The sequence below is a fragment of the Aethalodelphis obliquidens genome, unplaced genomic scaffold, assembly GCF_003676395.1.
Source record: "Aethalodelphis obliquidens isolate GAN/ISIS:26980383/991018 unplaced genomic scaffold, ASM367639v1 scaffold28, whole genome shotgun sequence".
Taxonomy (NCBI): Eukaryota; Metazoa; Chordata; class Mammalia; order Artiodactyla; family Delphinidae; genus Aethalodelphis; species Aethalodelphis obliquidens.
In genome coordinates, this window is record NW_020837972.1 from 24,107,893 (window position 1) to 24,125,630 (window position 17,738).

The 17,738-nt window shown below is 46.0% G+C and overlaps 1 protein-coding gene across 2 annotated transcripts; it reads left to right on the forward strand.

The window, feature by feature from the left end:
* The first annotated feature begins 851 nt into the window (after nt 1-851).
* ZNF26 (zinc finger protein 26) lies at nt 852-13,694 on the forward strand. 2 transcript variants are annotated; one of them, XM_027125244.1, is made up of 4 exons: nt 852-1,264; nt 9,437-9,563; nt 9,832-9,927; nt 11,574-13,694. In XM_027125244.1, the coding sequence occupies exons 1-4, from the start codon at nt 1,232-1,234 to the stop codon at nt 12,923-12,925; spliced, it is 1,608 nt and encodes a 535-aa protein (XP_026981045.1). In that variant the 5' UTR covers nt 852-1,231; the 3' UTR covers nt 12,926-13,694. The 2 variants fall into 2 exon arrangements, with proteins under 2 accessions (XP_026981045.1, XP_026981044.1); XM_027125243.1 differs by lacking the exon at nt 852-1,264 and adding an exon at nt 1,299-1,685.
* Nucleotides 13,695-17,738: the final 4,044 nt, after the last annotated feature.

The window sequence follows — 17,738 nt, forward strand, 5'->3', positions numbered from 1 at the left end:
AATGGATGACTAATAAGAACCTGCTGTATAAAAAAATAAAGTAAAATTCAAAAATAAAATAAAACTTAAAAAAATAAAAATAAAAAAATCTCTTCCTAATGGTAAAAGTTACCAAAACAAATAAATAAATAAATCTCTTCCTTATGGTAAAAGTAACAACAACAACAAGAAAAAGCCCTGAATTCCTTAACTTGAGATGTGTGGTTTTCTTTAATCAACAGTAATCTTTTGATGTTCCGACTACCTGCTCTTTGTTGCAAAAACTCCTATAATATCCTGGCTTCCCCATTTGCCTCTTTGGAGCAGCCCCTCAGAGCTAAGATGCTGTGTCCCAAGATTAAGTCCTCAGTTTTGGCCATAAAATAAAACATTAAGTCTCAACGTTTAGGTTGTGCGTTTTTTTTCAGTCGGCTATTGTTTGCTCTGTCTCGGACGGAGAGTTAGCATGTTCATGTCTCCCATTAGTGATGTACTTCTATTTCTCTTTTCATCTACCGATATTCACAACTGTTTTATAACCCTGTGCACTGCAGCTTGCAGCCTCACACGGTGTTCTTCTCCGCTGTGCCCTCCGGTCGGAACTCTACCCGGTGTGGCGTCCAAACCCGAGCGCCAGCCCCTGCACGGAGAGGGACTCTGCCCGGGAAGGCGCTGGCAGGGAGGAACACCGGGCTCTTGCAAAGCCAGCCAGCCCGCCTTTCCCGTCAGCCTCCGCCGCTCTCCCCAGGCCCTCCGCCTCCTCCGCAGAGTGTTCTGGGAGATGTCGTTTTCTGCCGGCCGCTCCTGGTCGCGTGACGTACTTCCGCGTGCGCCGCACCCCCGCCTCAGCGGAGTACGCGCCTAGCGGGCTGCAGCCTGCGGGGCGACTGTGCACAGAGGCGGGCCGGGGACATACTGTTTCCTTGGCCGCGGAGCTGGCGGAGACGCGAAGGTACCCTGGCCCGGAACGTCTTGTGCGCACCAGGCTCTTGGCCGCCTGAACCCCCACGGTCGATCCGGGCGTGGAGGCGGCCAGCCCGGCCTCGGTCCCTCCCGCCTCACGGCTGCGGAACGGTACAAACTCATCGCCCCGGTTCCCTCCGCCCGGTCCCGGAGCCCGCGTCCCTGCGAGGGACTCAGCCCCGACGGGCAGGTGCCTGGTGCCCGCGGACCCTCCCTCCGTGGGGCGCGAAGCCCCTGCTGGGTGGGCGGGGTGGGAGCAGCCGGGAGACCCTGCACGAAACAGCGCGGGATGGCCAGCAGGTCCCGGACAGCTTCGTGTTGGGTGAGTCGGGACTTTCTCCCTTGCGCAAGCTGACTGGGCCGTGAGCGTAGCCGTGTTCATCCCGTGACGGCCACGCCAGGGCCTGAACTCGCGTGTTCGCCGCCGTCCGCCTGGGTCTCCAGGAACGTTCCTCGTCTTCGGGCATTTTGTGTCCGGTGCCCTGTCCTTCGGCAGGTACCCTGTTTTATGGTCTACAGCGGTCCCTGAATTCTGAGGGCAGCGAGGGTCCTCGTGAAGGAAGTGATCCTCTGTCGTTTCAGGTTTCTCACACACAAGTACGGAGTTGTCTTCGTGTCCAGCCCTTTCGGGCCCCATCAGGGAAATTAACCTCCTCTTTGTTCATTCACTTGTTGAGATGCTCATACACGGAGTGTCTTTGTGTGCTGACGCTGAGACTGACGCTGGCAGTGCGAAGAATTACGTACGTTTCTTGCTTTCGAGGAGCTGCGGTCCCTTGTGGAGGGTGGTCGCTGGGCAGGGTGGCGGGCGGGTTCGAGGACTCAGAGCCGGAAGGATCCGCGTCGCGAGGGGAGAGGGCCAGTGGACCGAGCCGTTGGCGCGCTGCTCGTGTTTCCGGCCTGGAGAACACTGTTGGAAGAGGTATCCGGGGGCCGAGCGGGCTTGTAGGTGTTCGAAGCGCAGTGCCTGTCGTCGGGTCTGTAGGCTTGGCTAGGGGTTTTCAACTAACATGTGCAGATTAAAGGCGCCTGTGTTCGGGGGAGCGCAGGGTACGACGAGTAGAGCCCCAGGAGGGACCAGTAGAGGACTCGGGGGCAACCAGGACGGCGGTGCCGAAGGGCTGGGGTGCAAGGGAGGTGACAGAACATTTGGAGAGTGGTTTCTTCCGCTGCAAATTTGAGAAGAGAGCTTCCTAGAAGCCATGATACGAAATGCCTCAGAAGTATTTCATGAGGCCGAAAGGTGCCGCCTGGACTTCAGAATGTGGGTCTTAAGCAGCTTTTCCAGAGCAGAGAGAATGTCGGGGGTGGTGCAGGTGGTCAGTTCCTGAGAGGCGAAGGGATTGCATGCGACTGTGGGCAGCAGGATGTAGAGAAGCGATTAGTAATAGTATAGACACTTTTTTAGGTGATCAAGTGTGACAGGAAGAGTTTGGGTGTCAGGGGAGAAGGGATTTCACCGGGGCGGCCGGAGGGGTACAGTTAACCTCAAAATCAATGAACTTTTTGCTTTTAAACAATAACTATACAGAGAGTACAACGAGAGAAAACGTATTTGCAATAGCAATTGGAAAAGATAAAATAAGTGACCATAAGGGTACAGGACCTGAAAAAAGAAGACTTCACAACTGTTGAATAATATTAATAGGCACCACTCTTGGCCTAGCCACTTGGTGTGTGTGATGTCATTAGCACCTCACGGCCCTGTGAGGCAAGTATGTCCCCATTTTACAGCTGAGGAAACTGGGGAGCCTGCCAGGTCCCAAACTAGTAAGGGGAACAAGGACACGAGGGTGGCAGAGCTGAGATTCAGACCCATGCAGAGTGTCTTCAGAGCCTGTGTTCTTATTGCCTCTTAAGACCTAAAAGACTTGAACAAATGTAGACAGTATTTCCTTGTTTTTGAGTGCACGTGTTTAGCAAGCCTTTATTGACTATTATGCCAGGTAATTTTCTAGGGCATGCAGGGGTGAACAAGACTGACAGGGCCCATGACCCCGTGAAGGGTATGGGAGACGGTAAGACATACCAGGGGAACACCATGAACAAAGTTGTGAATGCTCATGCACTGAGAGGCTGGGTGGCTACTTCAGACTGGCAACCTTGTCTTGAGGCAGCATTTAAGCAGAATCTGAATGACAGCTGGATAATCATGGGAGTATGGGGGCACAGAACAGGAAGCAGCTAAGTCAGTGGCCTTAAGGTGAGAACCAGCAGGTGCCCTGTCTAGTGGAAAGAAGGCGTGCGGCAGGAATGGGGAGGGAGCGTGTGAGAGCAAGGCCAGATGGTGTAGGGCCCTTTCAGTAGGCAAAGGATCATCTGGAAAGCCCTAAAATTTATTACATTTTATGTTTTATTTTGAAATAATTTCCAAACTAGAGAAGTTACAAGAATAGTATAAAATAATCTGTATTGTATTAAAAAAAAAAAAACACACCCTTCACCCAGATTCCCCAGATTAGCTCTGTCATTCTCTCTTTACTTGTGTGTGTGTGTACATGAATTGGTATAAAGGGAACAGCCACAGAGACTGAAGTTCAATGTTACTTTCTACCAGAGCCTCTTTCCCCTCTCCTCTGTTGTGCAGTTGGGGAGTGACTGATCACCTCATCTAAACAGACATTGAGCTGGTTTGGGGCTGGGGTGCTGCTTTAGTTCGACTCGGTTCACCTGTATTTTCAGCAGGGTGTGCCGATCGCAGGCTTCTCCCTCGCAGTACTTTGTGTCCTAAGTGCCTTGAGACTATGGGAGAGTCAGTCTGCCATTCCCGCCCAGTTCCTGTACTGACCGCACTCAGAAAATGCCCCAGGGGGACAGCCTGCTGTCCAGGGGGACATCGAAGGCTCCACTGGTTTCTCTTTCTCCTGGTGTCGTCCTCTGTCTCAGCTGACCCCGTCCCACCTGTTCTCAGGCTGGACAAATGCCCTTGGCGAAGTAAACAGCCAGCCAGCTCTTAGCTCACCTGGAAAGAGCTCTCCTCTCTCTGAAATTTGGTTCATTTAGTCCTCCTTGCTTCCGTGGGTCTCTGATGTTCATGAGGATTGTACTTTACTATTAATTTTTTAGTTGTAGCAGCGGTAGTCCAAACGTATGATATTATTTATTGTGAATAAGTGTTAGAAAAGAAATATCTTCTTAGCATTTTGATTGAGAATTCATTGAATTTATAAATTAATTTGTTGAAAATATTTTTATACCACATTGAGTGTACATATCATAAATGTTACTCGACTACTCAGGCCTCTGTTTTTTTTTTCTTTTTTTAAAAAATATAAAAATGTTTGAAATTTAGTTGATATACAATATTATGGTAGCTTCAGGTGTACTACATACTGATTTGACATTTACATACATTATGAAATGATCACTGCCCCAAGGCTGGTAATTGTCCCAGTACAAAGTTATTACAGTATTATTGACCATATTCCTTATGCTGCATCCCCGTGGCTAATTTATTTTATAAATGAAGGTTTGTACCTCTTAATCCCCTTTACCTATTTCACTCACCCTTCTACCTCTGGCAACCACCCTTTTGTTCTCTGTGTCTATGAGTCTGTTTTTGTTTTGTTTATTTGTTCATTTAATTTTTTAGATTCCACATATAAGTGAGGTCATATGGTATTTGTATTTCTGTCTGATTTATTTCACTTAGCATAATACCCTCTAGTTCTAGTTGTCACAGATGGCAAGATTTTGGGTTTTCCTTAATGGCTGAGTAATTTTCGTGTGTATGTGTGTGTGTGTGTGTGTGTGCTTGTGTAGCACATATTCTGTATCTATCACTGGACACTTACGTTGCTTCCATATCTGGGCTATTGTGTTTTCTTTGCCTCTGCATTTATGTATTTTGTCACATGTGTATTTTTCGTTGTTTTTCTCTATTTTTAAGCTTTATTCCTGAGTACTTTCTAGATTTGTTGTGGTTCTTATTACATTTTCAAGTTGGTTACTGTTGATGTATGAAAGAGCTGTTACATGTTGATTTTTTTTTTTTAACTGCCACCCTGCTGATGTTTCTTATCGGTTCTCATGTTATGCCAGCTGTTTCTGTTAGGTTTTTTAGTCAGAAAATCAGATGTTTGTAAATAATGACAGTAGTTTCTTCTCCTTGCTTAGTGTTTATCGCTGGCATTTTGCTTTGTTCCTGCTCTGCTGGATCCTCTGGGACAGTGCTGACTAGCAGAGTTGATGTGAGCGTCCGTGTCTTGTTCCTGATTTTAGTTTCACACAAAGTATGATTTTTTTTTATAGGCTTAGGGAAATTACTTTTACCTGTAACAAACTGAATTCCGATTTTTAAAAGCGTAAATTTCCTCGTAGTACTTTATTTCATCTATTGAGATGATTGTCCTCCATTAATGTACTAACGTTACTTATTTCTTTGATACGGTTGTGTTTTGTTTTTTTAAAGTTTGGACTGTCCTTTAAATTTCTGGATAAACTTCATTCATAGTTTGCTATGTATATATGTACAGGATTTGTTTTACTCTGTTAGTGTCTTTATCTAGGTATTTTTAATAAATGAGATTGGACTACAGTTTGTGCGGTCCTTGCCTGCTCTGTAGGGTTATACAGGTTTTGTGTGATGGGTTTCCTATCATTTCCTGGCTCTACATCAGGTTAGATATGGGAGAAATTTTCTGTTCCTTGGATGCTGATAGAACTTACTTTTCAAGATAGTGTGGGACTGTTGTGTTTATGGAGAGGGTATACCTTTGATTACTGTTTCAGTTTATTTTATGACCATGGGCTAGTCAGTCTTCCTAATTCTTTCTGGGCAAATTTTGGTTACTTTTATTTTCCTAGGAAATTTTCCATTTCTTCTAAGTTTTCAAATTTACTGGAAGAAATTTGTAAATACAGTCAGTTCTGCTATCATGTTTGCTTTAAGGATGTAAATTTGTTTCAACATGATTGATATCTTAGGGAACAATGTGAGCTTTCTGACTGATTTCAGGCAAGCCTCTTTTCACCACTTTATACTAACCTACGGCCCTTCTGACACCCAAACATCAGGCGTTTTTCAAGGTACAGTGCCATATTTATGGTAGTATTTCTCAAATCAAACATGTATAAAACTGCTACTGTTTTTATTAAGGTTCCTGATTTTCTTTTTTCATGTGTGCTACAAAGGTGTCACACCCCAACCCTGCTCTTCCCATAAGCCGGAGACTTTGCATAGTGGTGATTTTTTTTTTTTTTTTTTTTTTGGTAACATCACATTATAGCAGAACTGCTTGTGTATAGTGATCGTTTATGAATTTTAAAATCCCTTTTCTATCTTAGAGTTATGCACCCTGTCTTGGTCATTCCCTCTTTTCTTTCTTTTCTTTTTTTAAAATTTATTTATTTTCTTTATCTTTTTGGCTGCTTTAGGTCTTAGCTGCGGCATCTTTCATTGTGGGGCAGGCTCTTCCTTGTGGCACGCGGGCTTCTCTTTTTTTTTTTTAATTTTATTTATTTATTCATTTTTGGCTGCGTTGGGTCTTCACTGCTGCACAAGGGCTTTTCTTTAGTTGCGGGGAGCAGGGACTATTCTTCATTGCAGTGCGTGGGCTTCTCATTGTGGTGGCTTCTCTTGCTGCAGAGCATAGGCTCTAGGCACACGGGCTTCAGTAGTTGTGGCACACGGGCTCAGTAGTTGTGGCTCACGGGCTCTAGAGCGCAGGCTCAGCAGGTGTGGCACACGGGCTTAGTTGCTTCGTGGCATGTGGGATCTTCCCCGACCAGGGCACGAACCCATGTCCCCTGCACTGGCAGGCGGATTCTTAACCACTGTGCCAGCAGGGAAGCTCCCGGGCTTCTCTCTAGTTGTGGTGCGAGGGCTTCAGGGCACGCGGGCTCTGTAGTTGCGGAGCTCGGGCTTAATTGTCCCACAGCATGTGGGATCTTAGTTCCCCGATCAAGGGTCGAACCCACTTCCCCTGTATTGGAAGGCGGATTCTTTACCACTGGACCACCAGGGAAGTCTCCTCATTTCTTGATTATGCTTGCCCAATTAAATTTTTTTGTAGTATTTCCTTTGTATTTTGTTTTTATTCTTATCAAGCTTAAAAATAGCAAAAGGCTTAAAATAAAATACACTCTCTGCTCTACCCCTTTCTTCTTCCATCCTGTCTCTTTGGTCTGTGTTTGCTCTTGTGGCATCTGCCTCAGGCCTTGCTTCCTGTTTCTCCTCCCCCCTGCGTGAATGCCCTGGGCTTGATGTCATGGCTTCATTTTTCTCCATCACGACCTCAGACGTGCCCTGTCAGCTGTCCCTCCCCGGCCCTGGCAGTCATCTTGGCAAGAGCCAAGTATTTGGATGTCAGTTAACTTCGAGGCGTTGGAAAGTCCAGGCTACACTCCAACCCCTCTTCTTCCCCGACTCAGGCTGTGGGAGATGGGAGGCTCTTCTCTTTATTCCCACTTCACGTTTTGTCCCTGTGGGAGTTCCTCGTGGGTTGGGATGGGAAGCTCCTGTCATCTGGCGGTCAGTCCCCAGCACGACAGGGATCGCTTGGAGCCTGTGACAGGGCTCTACCCTGTATTTCCACTGGCCTCTGAGGCTCCCCCAGAGTTGCACTCACTGTGTCTTCCCCGGGGTCCCCCTCGCTGCAGGCAGCGCTCTTGGGGAGGAGCCTGTTAGGGCGTCAGTCGGGGCTCCTCTAGCTGCTGCTTCCTTGTCTTCAGCCCCCATCCCTCCCTTTCTCGTCCTGCAGGCTTCCCAACCTGTAGAGGGCAGTGTCTTCCGTTTGCTTGGCCAGATCCTTGCCTTCTCCTCGACGTCCTTCTCTCTCTCTCTGCGCTGTCGTCTCCACCGGGGCGTCTCTGCCTCTGGCTTCACTGAATGCCTGGGACCCAACCACGGCTCCTTACCCCAGTGCTCTTACTCCAGCCCCAGGGACCTTCATCTTTCACTGGAACTAGGACCCCTACCCTCTCCGTGGCAGTCAGAATGGTCTCAGGTGGGGGTCAGAGCGCACCACCCTGTCCAAGGCCTTCCGGGGGCTTCTCCTCCTGTGGAATGAAATCCAAGTCCTTACCACGTCCTTGAGCCCTGCAGGCCTGTGCCTTTGTTTTCATGCTGCGTGGAAGGCTCTTCCCGAAGAAATCTCAGAGCTCGTTCTCACACTGCTTGTGTTTCTGCCCAAATGTCACCTCAGCAGGGGGCTCCTGATGACCCATCTGAGATAGCGCCTGTGTCTTCCTCCCCGCCTCTCTCCCATGAAGCTGCTGGAGGCCTGTCAGAGCACTGTCACCGCTTGCGTGCTAGGTGGCTGTGTGTTTACTGGCATCTCCCCTGCAGGAATGGAAACCCACTGAGGACAGGGACTGTGTCCACAGTTGGTGCCTAATGAGCACTTATTGAATGATCCCCTGAGGGTCTGTGGCTTGCTGCTATCTTTTGGTCCTGTGAGAGGAATTTATTGTGAGTACACTGGGTAGTTCTCAGAGGCATCAAGCACCAGTCATGCAGGCTGCACGGCTGACACTGCCGCAGGGCCACCTGGTAGGACCCGCGCACCTCAGGGAGCAGACCCCCCTGCACTGGTTTGTGGCCTGTGGCTCCGCGACCTGGGCTTTAGGTTCACAGTCTGTGCTGGGTGTCCCCTGGTTGACTCGGTTGTGGACCACTTATTTTCTTGGAAGAAGCCTGGGAAGTCACCTATTTGACACGTTTTCTTTTCTTTCTTTCTTTTTTTAAAAAATTTATTTATTTTTGGCTGTGTTGGGTCTTCGTTGCGGTGCACAGGCTTTTCATTGTGGTGGCTTCTCTCGTTGCAGAGCACGGGCTCTACGAGCGCGGCTTCAGTAGTTGTGGCATGTGGGCTCAGTAGTTGCAGCACGCGGGCCCTAGAGTGCACTGGCTTCAGTAGTTGTGGCATGCGGGCTCAGTAGTTGTGGCTCGTGGGCTCTAGAGTGCAGGTTCGGTTGTTGTGGCGCACAGGCTTAGCTGCTCTGCAGCATGTGGGATCTTGCCGGACCAGGGCTCGAACCTGTGTCCCCTGCATTGGCAGGGAGATTCCTAACCACTGCACTACCAGGGAAGTCCCTGGAATGTTTTCTTCATGTGCTCGCTCCCACTGAGACTCAGGTGGGCTGAGCAGCCGGCCAGATGGCAGGCACTTCCGGAGGGTCAGACCTTGTGTGTCTGGTGCCTGTAGTTCGAGTCGTGCTCACCACCCCGTGCAAGGTCTCCCTGAATAGGTTCTTATCAGACTGGAAACACCTTATTTTGTCTGCATGCATAGCTGTTCATTTCCCTCTACAAGACTAAAAGCTTCTGAAGGCCAGAGTGGGCTTCACTCATCCTGAAGTCTTCAGGACCCAAAAGAGTATCTAGCACACGGAGGCTCACTTATTATTATTATTTTTTAATTCTCTCTCAAAGCAAGTGGTGGGTTCAGGATGCAGTCTGTGGAGGGACATTCTCCTTTCCTGGGTCCTCTACATCTTTTCCATGTCTCCCAGTATAATTGCAGCCTGTGGAATGGTGTGTGTATTGTTACAGGGATTGTCGTCATTCAAGGATATATCTATGGAGTTCACCTGGGAAGAATGGCAGTTATTGGATTCTGCGCAGAAGCACCTGTACCGGGATGTGACTCTGGAAAACTATAGTAACCTGGTGTCTGTGGGTAAGTACAGCTTCTCTTTTTGGCTCAGGTCGTGAGTCATAAGTTGCCACTGCTTTTTCTTTTGTTGTTCTATCCCGGGGTCTCTGAAGTAATTAATGATTATGGACTTGAGCTCTGGAGGTCATACGTTCTTAGTCCCTATTCTGTCTTCACCCCCCATTGTAATCTTTCTGCAAGCGCAAACGAGCTGCTTCCTTTCTGAGCTCCTAGCTTCCTTTTCTAGTCCCCAGCAGTTTGGCCCACATCCTTTGTGATTTTCCCTTAACAGGGTATCATGGTACCAAACCTGATTTAGTCTTCAAGTTGGAGCAAGGAGAAGAGCCATGGATAATAAACGCGGAAGTTTCCCGTCAGAGCTGTCCAGGTGGGTGAGCAGAAACCATGGAGAGGGGAGGTCTGGAGTGAACCGGGGCTGGCACTCAGGGAGTGTTGTGTGCGCGAACTGTTCTTTGAAGTCCTTGAACCACCGGGTGGACTCGGGATGAGCCCGTGAGTCCTCAGGTAAGGATGGGGCCCTCGGTGTCCTCCCGTGGCTCTGAAAGGTTGCTTTCTGGGTTAGTTTCCTTCCTTCTGGCACCTTTTTTCTCTGCCTTCCTTCCCGTAGTCATGGGCCTTGTTTTCTCTCTTGCCTCTGCAGTTAAGTCCCTTGACTTTACCCATAGTTTTTCATTTCATTCTCTCCCCTTGACTGTTTTAGGAGATTTCATTGCTTACTTCTCTCTTCTCACACCAGTCACTTGGAAATTACATCTGTTACTTTCTTGGGCACTTTTCTTTTTCTTTTTTTGGCCACACCGCACAGCACGTGGGATCTTAGTTCCCCGACCAGGGATGGAACCCATGCTCCCTGCAGTGTACGTGCAGATTCTTAACCACTGGACCACCAGGGAAGTCCCTTGGGCTCTTTTCTTAAAAGAATTCTGAAACCTAGCCTAATCTCCCCTGTATCTTAGGTGGTTTTTATCACCCTGCTTTTATTTCCCTGACCCCACTTACTCTTCCCTTTTGAGTTGTCCAAGTTTGGGCTTCTCTTCTATATTGTAACTGTGGAAAGGCTCTTCTGTCCTGAAAATCAAAGCTTTTTGCCTCCCAGTGTTGTAACAGCAGAATTGCCATCCTCCTTCTCCTTTCCTCGTGTGCTCTGGTCCCAGCTTTATATGCTTGCAGGAGAGTGCCCCTGGGCTTTCCCACTCTGCATTCTCAGTGGCAGAAATGGGAAGGCACTTCTGAAATTGCTCTTCTTCCTCCAGTTTCCCACCACTTTGGGGAGAAAAGTGTTTAGCAAGCAGTCCTGAGAAAGCAGGACAGCTACTGAGGCCCCCAGCACAGCAGTCGTGTACGGGGGTGACTGAGGCTATGTGTCTGACGGGTGCTGACACACAGACAGTGTGTACGGGGCCTTGCCTAATCTGGTTCCTGCCTTCACTCTGTTCACTCAGAGTCACTCTGTTCACTCAGGGGGTCTCAGCTGTCCTGGCCTTTGTTCTGCTCCTTAACCATGCCACGCAGGTTCCTTCCCCAGGAGCTTTGCACTTGCTCTTCCTTCTGTTTGGAATGCTTTTGCCTTACTTTCCTTATGGCTCACTCAGTCTCTCTTTTAATGTCTCTTTGTACCTACCTACAGGTCATGCCTAGCTATTCTGTATTCTGTGAATTAACTTTATGAGTAAACTCCTGCAATAATAAAATTGGCATAAATAGTTGGCATTGGCTTCTAAGTGCAGGCTAAATTTTTTAAACTTCTATTTTTAAAAAAACATTTTTGATCACTGCTAATCGGCTACCCATTTCAGTAAAGGGACTTATTTTGGTTTGATTCACTTCCCCTTGCCCTCATGCTTGGTTATGTGATGTGTGTGCACTTGGCAAGTATTTCTTTTGAACCAGTGTGTCAGAGGCCTGGACCAAAAGAAAAACACTCATTACATGGCAGTTCTAAAGCCCTTTAGTTCTATATTCGGTTTGTGTTATGATTTTAAATATATGGTGTTTTTTTTTTTTTTTTCCTAGAAGGTTGGAAAGAATGGTACCAGAAAAATCAAGATGAACTCGAAAGTGTTGAGAGAAGCTATGCTTGTAATGCATTTGGAAAGCTTCATCTGAGCAAAAGCCACATTTCTTCAAGACAAAGTCTCCTTAAATATAATACACTTGGAAAAAGCTTGACACAAAACTTAGCTTCAGCCAGAAGCTATCTAAGACAGAATCCTGATCAGTTTCATGGGTATGATGAATCATATTTTCTTAAGCATCAAAGAACTCATAGTATAGAAAAAAACTGTGTATGTAACGAATGTGGGAAAGCTTTTCGTTGTAAATCACAGCTCATTGTACATCTCAGAATTCATACAGGAGAGAGACCATACGAATGCACTAAATGTGAGAGAGCCTTCAGTGCCAAGTCAAACCTCAATGCTCATCAGAGAGTCCACACAGGAGAGAAGCCCTACTCCTGTATCGAGTGTGGGAAAGTCTTCTCATTCAGGTCACAGCTCATTGTCCATCAGGAAATTCACTCAGGAGGGAAACCTTATGGTTGCAGTGAATGTGGGAAAGCCTACAGCTGGAAATCACAGCTGATTTTACACCAGAGAAGCCATACAGGAGTGAAACCCTATGAATGCAGTGAATGTGGGAAAGCGTTTAGTCTGAAGTCCCCATTCATTGTGCACCAGAGAACTCACACAGGAGTGAAACCCCATAAATGCAGTGACTGTGGGAAAGCCTTCAGGAGTAAGTCGTATCTCCTCGTTCACATCAGGATGCACACGGGAGAGAAGCCCTATCAGTGCAGGGATTGCGGGAAGGCCTTCAGCATGAAGACACAACTTGTTGTGCACCAGGGAATTCACACAGGAAATAATCCTTATCAGTGCAGTGAATGTGGGAAGGCCTTCGGTAGGAAGGAACAGCTCACCGCGCATCTGAGAGCTCACGCGGGAGAGAAGCCCTATGGGTGCAGTGAGTGTGGGAAAGCCTTCAGCAGCAAGTCATACCTCGTTATACACCGGAGAGCACACACAGGAGAGAGACCCTATGAGTGTAGCTTCTGTGAGAGAGCCTTTTGTGGGAAATCACAGCTAATTATACATCAGAGAACTCATTCAACAGAGAAGCCCTATGAATGCAGCGAATGTGAGAAAGCCTATCCTAGGAAGGCATCACTTCAGATACACCAGAAGACTCATTCAGGAGAAAAACCCCACAAATGCAGTGAATGCGGGAAAGCCTTCACTCAAAAGTCGTCTCTCAGTGAACATCAGAGAGTTCATACAGGAGAGAAGCCATGGAAATGCTCTGAATGTGGGAAATCCTTCTGCTGGAATTCAGGGCTTCGTATACATCGAAAAACTCACAAGTGAGAAATCAGAGCGGAGTAGATGTTAGAATCATTCTCACAGAAGCTGATCCACAGGAGACTTCAGAGGATAATAGAGGCAGGAAGTCCTAAAAATACTCTTTTATCAAATTAGTCATACGAGAGAGAGGCCAATCATATTTGGAATGAATGTGCAAAAGCTTTCAGAAGTAAGTCATACAAATCTTTATATACAAGAGAATAGTTGCAGGAGTACAGAGCAGTAACTGTATCAGAAGTGGTAGCCTGATTATGAAGATTTAACATGGGGAATCATATTGAGAAACCCTTGTAACTTTAATAAATCAAGAAAGCACTTCCCGTGGAAGCTGTGTTACATGGGGAGTCGCATTCCAGATGTGGTGCTGAAGAAAGTCTTGGTAGAGAGTAAAGTTGTTTTTTATTTTAATATGTATCTAGAGTAATAGGAAAATGGCAAGGAACATGCTCTGAAGGTTAAGGGGTATGGAGTGTGACTTTCCTGAGTAACACTGAATAGTGTTTTAAAAATTTTTGGTATTTTATTTTAAAATGTAACTTGTTATATTTGATAGTTTGTGGAATAACACCCTCTAATATTCTCCACATTAAATGCTAAGGATCAGTGTTGTCTCTTTATTTCTTAGCAATATAACTAAAATAACATAGTTTTTAATAAATGAAAGGATTCAGTTCTCATTCCAAATGAATTTACATATCCAGCAAGTGGGTCTGGCATTTGTTAACAGGGGTGCTTCCTAAGAGCACTCACCATAATGAACATTGATTATATTTACCAGTTCAGTGTCTGTTCTGCATTGATTTGTAAGAGCGGCTTAGATCTCTCTGGAGAAATACCCCTCCTGTGTGTGTGCACCCTTGCGGTGGGTCTTTCAGGGTGTCCTTTCCACCAGTCACAGGTGAGCACTCTGCCGTTGTTGGGAAATGGGAGCCTCTTTTCCAGGAGTTTGCATCTCGATTTCAGTCTCCCATGAACCAGCAGGGAAATATTGGAACCCATTCTTGTCCCAGAATTCTACTGAGACCATCAGTTAGTTCTTGCTGTTTTGATTTTTCAGAATAACTTTGGATACTGCCCCTTTTGAACCTGGTTTTCTGGTCTTCTGTGTGCTTCCTCATCTTTTCAATAAATATTGTTTTCTGCTGAAGTTAAGCAGAATGAGTTCCTATTTTTTGTCACTGAAGGGCTTTAACTGGTAAGTCGTTGTTCTGGAGTAGCTGTAGGTAGTAAACTGTTGAAGAACAGCTGGGTGTGTGGTTTAGGTTTTTTCCTGAGACAAGAAGAAAGTCTATCAGATTCCTGTTTATATTCCAAGGTGGATACTTTTTAGTACATAGTATGAAATAGTGTTATTGCTTGTGTACACCAAGAACCTTGTGGCCCCTGTTGGTAAGATTCTGGGAATACTGAGGAACTATTGTCCTAGAAGAGTTTTAAATTAATGAGGAAATCTGGGGCAGGAGATGAGATGGCTCATTCTGGTTACATCGGCTCTTAAACACAACAAGGACAGACTTGAAGGCCTGGAATCTCATCTCAAGGCAGAGTACTGAACTCAGCCACGCTCTGACATTGCTGAAATAATTGCTTACTCAGAGCTGTAGCGTTGAGATGGTGGACACCAAATACACAGTTGGCTTGCTGAATTAGAGTCATCTACCTTAAGTGCGCACTAATCCCTTATGTAAACATGCATTAGAAAAGTTGTCTCTTGATAATTGATAATTGGAGTAGCGATATCTGAGAAGTATCCGAGGACTCAGCCTAGCAAACTCGTGGTATACTTTGCACTGTATGCTCTTCACTCGGGGATATGGTCTAGATGTTGGCAAACTACAGACTGCAGGCCAAATACAGATTGCAGCCCATATTTGTATGGATGGCAAGTAAGAAGCTTTTACATGTTTAAATGGTTAAAAAGAGCCAAACTTTTATGAAATGAGAAAATTATTTGAAATTCAAATATCAGTGTCCATCCATCAAGTTTCCTTGGACCACAGGCAGACACAATCTGTGTATTGCTGTCCGGCTGCTTTTGCACTGCAGTGGCAGAGTTGAATGGTTGAGGCAGACACGGTATTACCCACAGAACCCACTAACTCCTGATGTAGAGGCCCTTCCCTTCAGTGAAAAAGTGAACCATACCTTGTAGGAGGCAGCTTATTCTTGCAGTACCCCATGCCTCGCTGTTACCAGCTCTGTGTCCAAATTTCCTGTTCTTTTAAGGATGCCAGTCATATTGACTTAGTTCTCACCCTGTGATCTAATTTAAACTTGATTATCTCTGTAAAGACCCTGTCTCTAATTAACTTCTCATTCTGAGATACTGGGGGTTAGGAATCCAGCGTCTTTTTTGACAGGATGCAATTCAACCCATAACAGTCTGCCCTCCTGCCCCTCCCCACCCCACCAAATTCATATGCTTTTCACATGCAAAATACATTCACCCCTGCCCAACATCCCCCCAAATCTTAATCCACTCCAACATCAACTCTAAGTCCATAATCTCATCTAAATCAGGTATGGGTGAGACTTGGGATATGATTCATCCTGGGGCAATATTCCTCTTCATCCGTGAATCTGTGACACCAGATAAGATATCTGCTTCCAAAATACAATAATCAGATAGGCATGGGATAGACATTCCCATTCCAAAAGGAAGAAATCAGGAAAAAGGGTGTTATGAGTCCCAACCAAGTCCAAAAACTAGCAGGGTAAATTCCATTAGATGTTACGGCTTGAGAATAACCCTCTTTGGCTAAATACTCTGTCCTCTGAGCCCACTGGGGTGGTGGCCCTGCCCCTTCAACCCTGGATGGTGGGCCAGCCCTCTGGAATTAAAAAGGAGGCTTCACCTTCTGGAACCAAGGAAGTGGCCCTGCCCTCAGGGTCATTCTTCCCTTTGCTTTAAGGATAACCTATGTTCACAGCCTGTTTCCAGCCTGTTTCCTGCCTGTAGAATCTCAGAAGTTTGACAAAGTTCCTTCATTTCAACCTTGCTCTGTTCCCTTCAGTCCAAGTTGGTAGCATTTCTGCTGAGATGATTAATTGGATTCACAAGCCATACACCCATAATCTCTTGAGCAAGCAGCGTCTGGCCACATGCTTGGTGTTCTCTCCTGAGCTTGCTTTCTCGTTTTTTGCGATATGAGTAAGCTGAGAGTCTTCCAGATCTTCATGATCTAGTTCCTTTACGTTTAACAATACATTCTCAGAAGAAGTTAAGTCATGCCTTCAACACTTTGCTTAGTAATCTCTTCAGCTAAATATCCAAGTTCGTCACTCACAAGTTCTGCCTTCCATTAAACACTAGAACACAAGTCAGCCAAGTTCTCTGCCGCTTTTCTCTGATTTCCAATAACACGTGCCTCATTTTTGTCTGACACCTCACCAGTACTACCTTAACATTCGTATTTCTACCAACAGTGTCCTCAAGGCAATCTGGGCTTTTTCTATCAAGTACCTCAAAACTCTTCCATCCTCTACCAATTCCAAAGCCACTTCCACATTTTTAGGTATTTGCTAAAGCAGCACCCTGTTTTCCAGCCAAAATCTTCATTTGTTTGCAAGGGCTGCTGTAACAGAGTACTACAAAATGAGTGGTTTAAGTAACAGAAATTTATTTTTTATATTTTTCATAGTTCTGGAGGTTACAAGTCTGAAGTCAAGGTGCCAGCAGGGTTGATTCCTCCTGAGGGCTGTGAGGGGAGAATCTGTTCCAGGATTCTCTCTTCAACTTCTAGGTCTCCGTCTTCTCCCATTGTGTCTTCACATCATTTTTCTCCTTATGTGTGTCTATTTCGTGTCCAAATTTCTCCTTTTTATAAGGATACCAGTCCTATTGGTTCAGGGCCCACCCTAAAGACCTCATTTTTTTTTTTTTTTTTTCTCTACGCGGGCCTCTCACTGTTGTGGCCTTTCCCGTTGCGGAGCACAGGCTCCGGACGCGCAGGCTCAGCAGCCATGGCTCACGGGCCCAGCCGCTCCGCGGCATGTGGGATCTTCCCGGACCAGGGCATGAACCCGTGTCCCCTGCATCGTCAGGCGGACTCTCAACCACTGCGCCACCAGGGAAGCCTCTAAAGACCTCATTTGAACATAGTTATCTCTGTAAAGACCCTGTCTCTAAATAAGGTCAGATTCTGAGGTGGGGGTTTAGGATTCCAACATCTCTTTTCGGGGGGAAACAATTCAACCCATGACATTCAGCAAGGAAACAGGCAATTTGAACAACACTCTAAACCAGCTGGACCTAGCAGACATGTGGAGCACTCTACTCCACTGCAGCAGACTCCCCAAGCACACATGGAACTTTGTGCCACACAGAGCACATGCTAGGCCACAGAACAAGCCCCGAAGGACACTGCAAGCAGCTCTAACACACTGGCCAAAACTGGGACCAAATAAATAATGATAACAGGTTACAACCCAAAGAATAAAATAACAATCCATATATCCATAATGATATATAGATATATAAATGTATAAACAACTAGGGAAGAGGGGAAAACTCTTTTAAACAGTTGAATATCAATAAATACGAAAGGAAATGACCATTTGGTAGCCAGCACAGTAATACTTGTTTTAGGCAAGAATCATTAATGAATGCTAAAACTGGGTGAGTGACAGTTTTTTGGTTTTTTTTTTTTTTTTTGAGTGACAGCTTTATGAGAGGTTATTTTATTAGGTTCAAAACATCTGCCCACAAGACACTTATTAATTACAGTTGGAAAAAGAAATCTGGCATTTACCACCTTAATTAAGCAATCAAAACTAATATTGCCACTACTGGTACAAACAAATATCAGGGAACTGT

Excerpts from the sequence above, each read along its gene's own strand:
- ZNF26 (XM_027125243.1), top strand. The coding sequence starts at position 1,620 with ATGCTCATACACGGAGTGTCTTTGTGTGCTGACGCTGAGACTGACGCT. Across the intron at positions 1,686-9,436 it reads CTGGCAGTGCGAAGAATTAC|GGATTGTCGTCATTCAAGGA; the intron begins GTACGTTTCTTG and ends GTATTGTTACAG. Across the intron at positions 9,928-11,573 it reads TTCCCGTCAGAGCTGTCCAG|AAGGTTGGAAAGAATGGTAC; the intron begins GTGGGTGAGCAG and ends TTTTTTTCCTAG.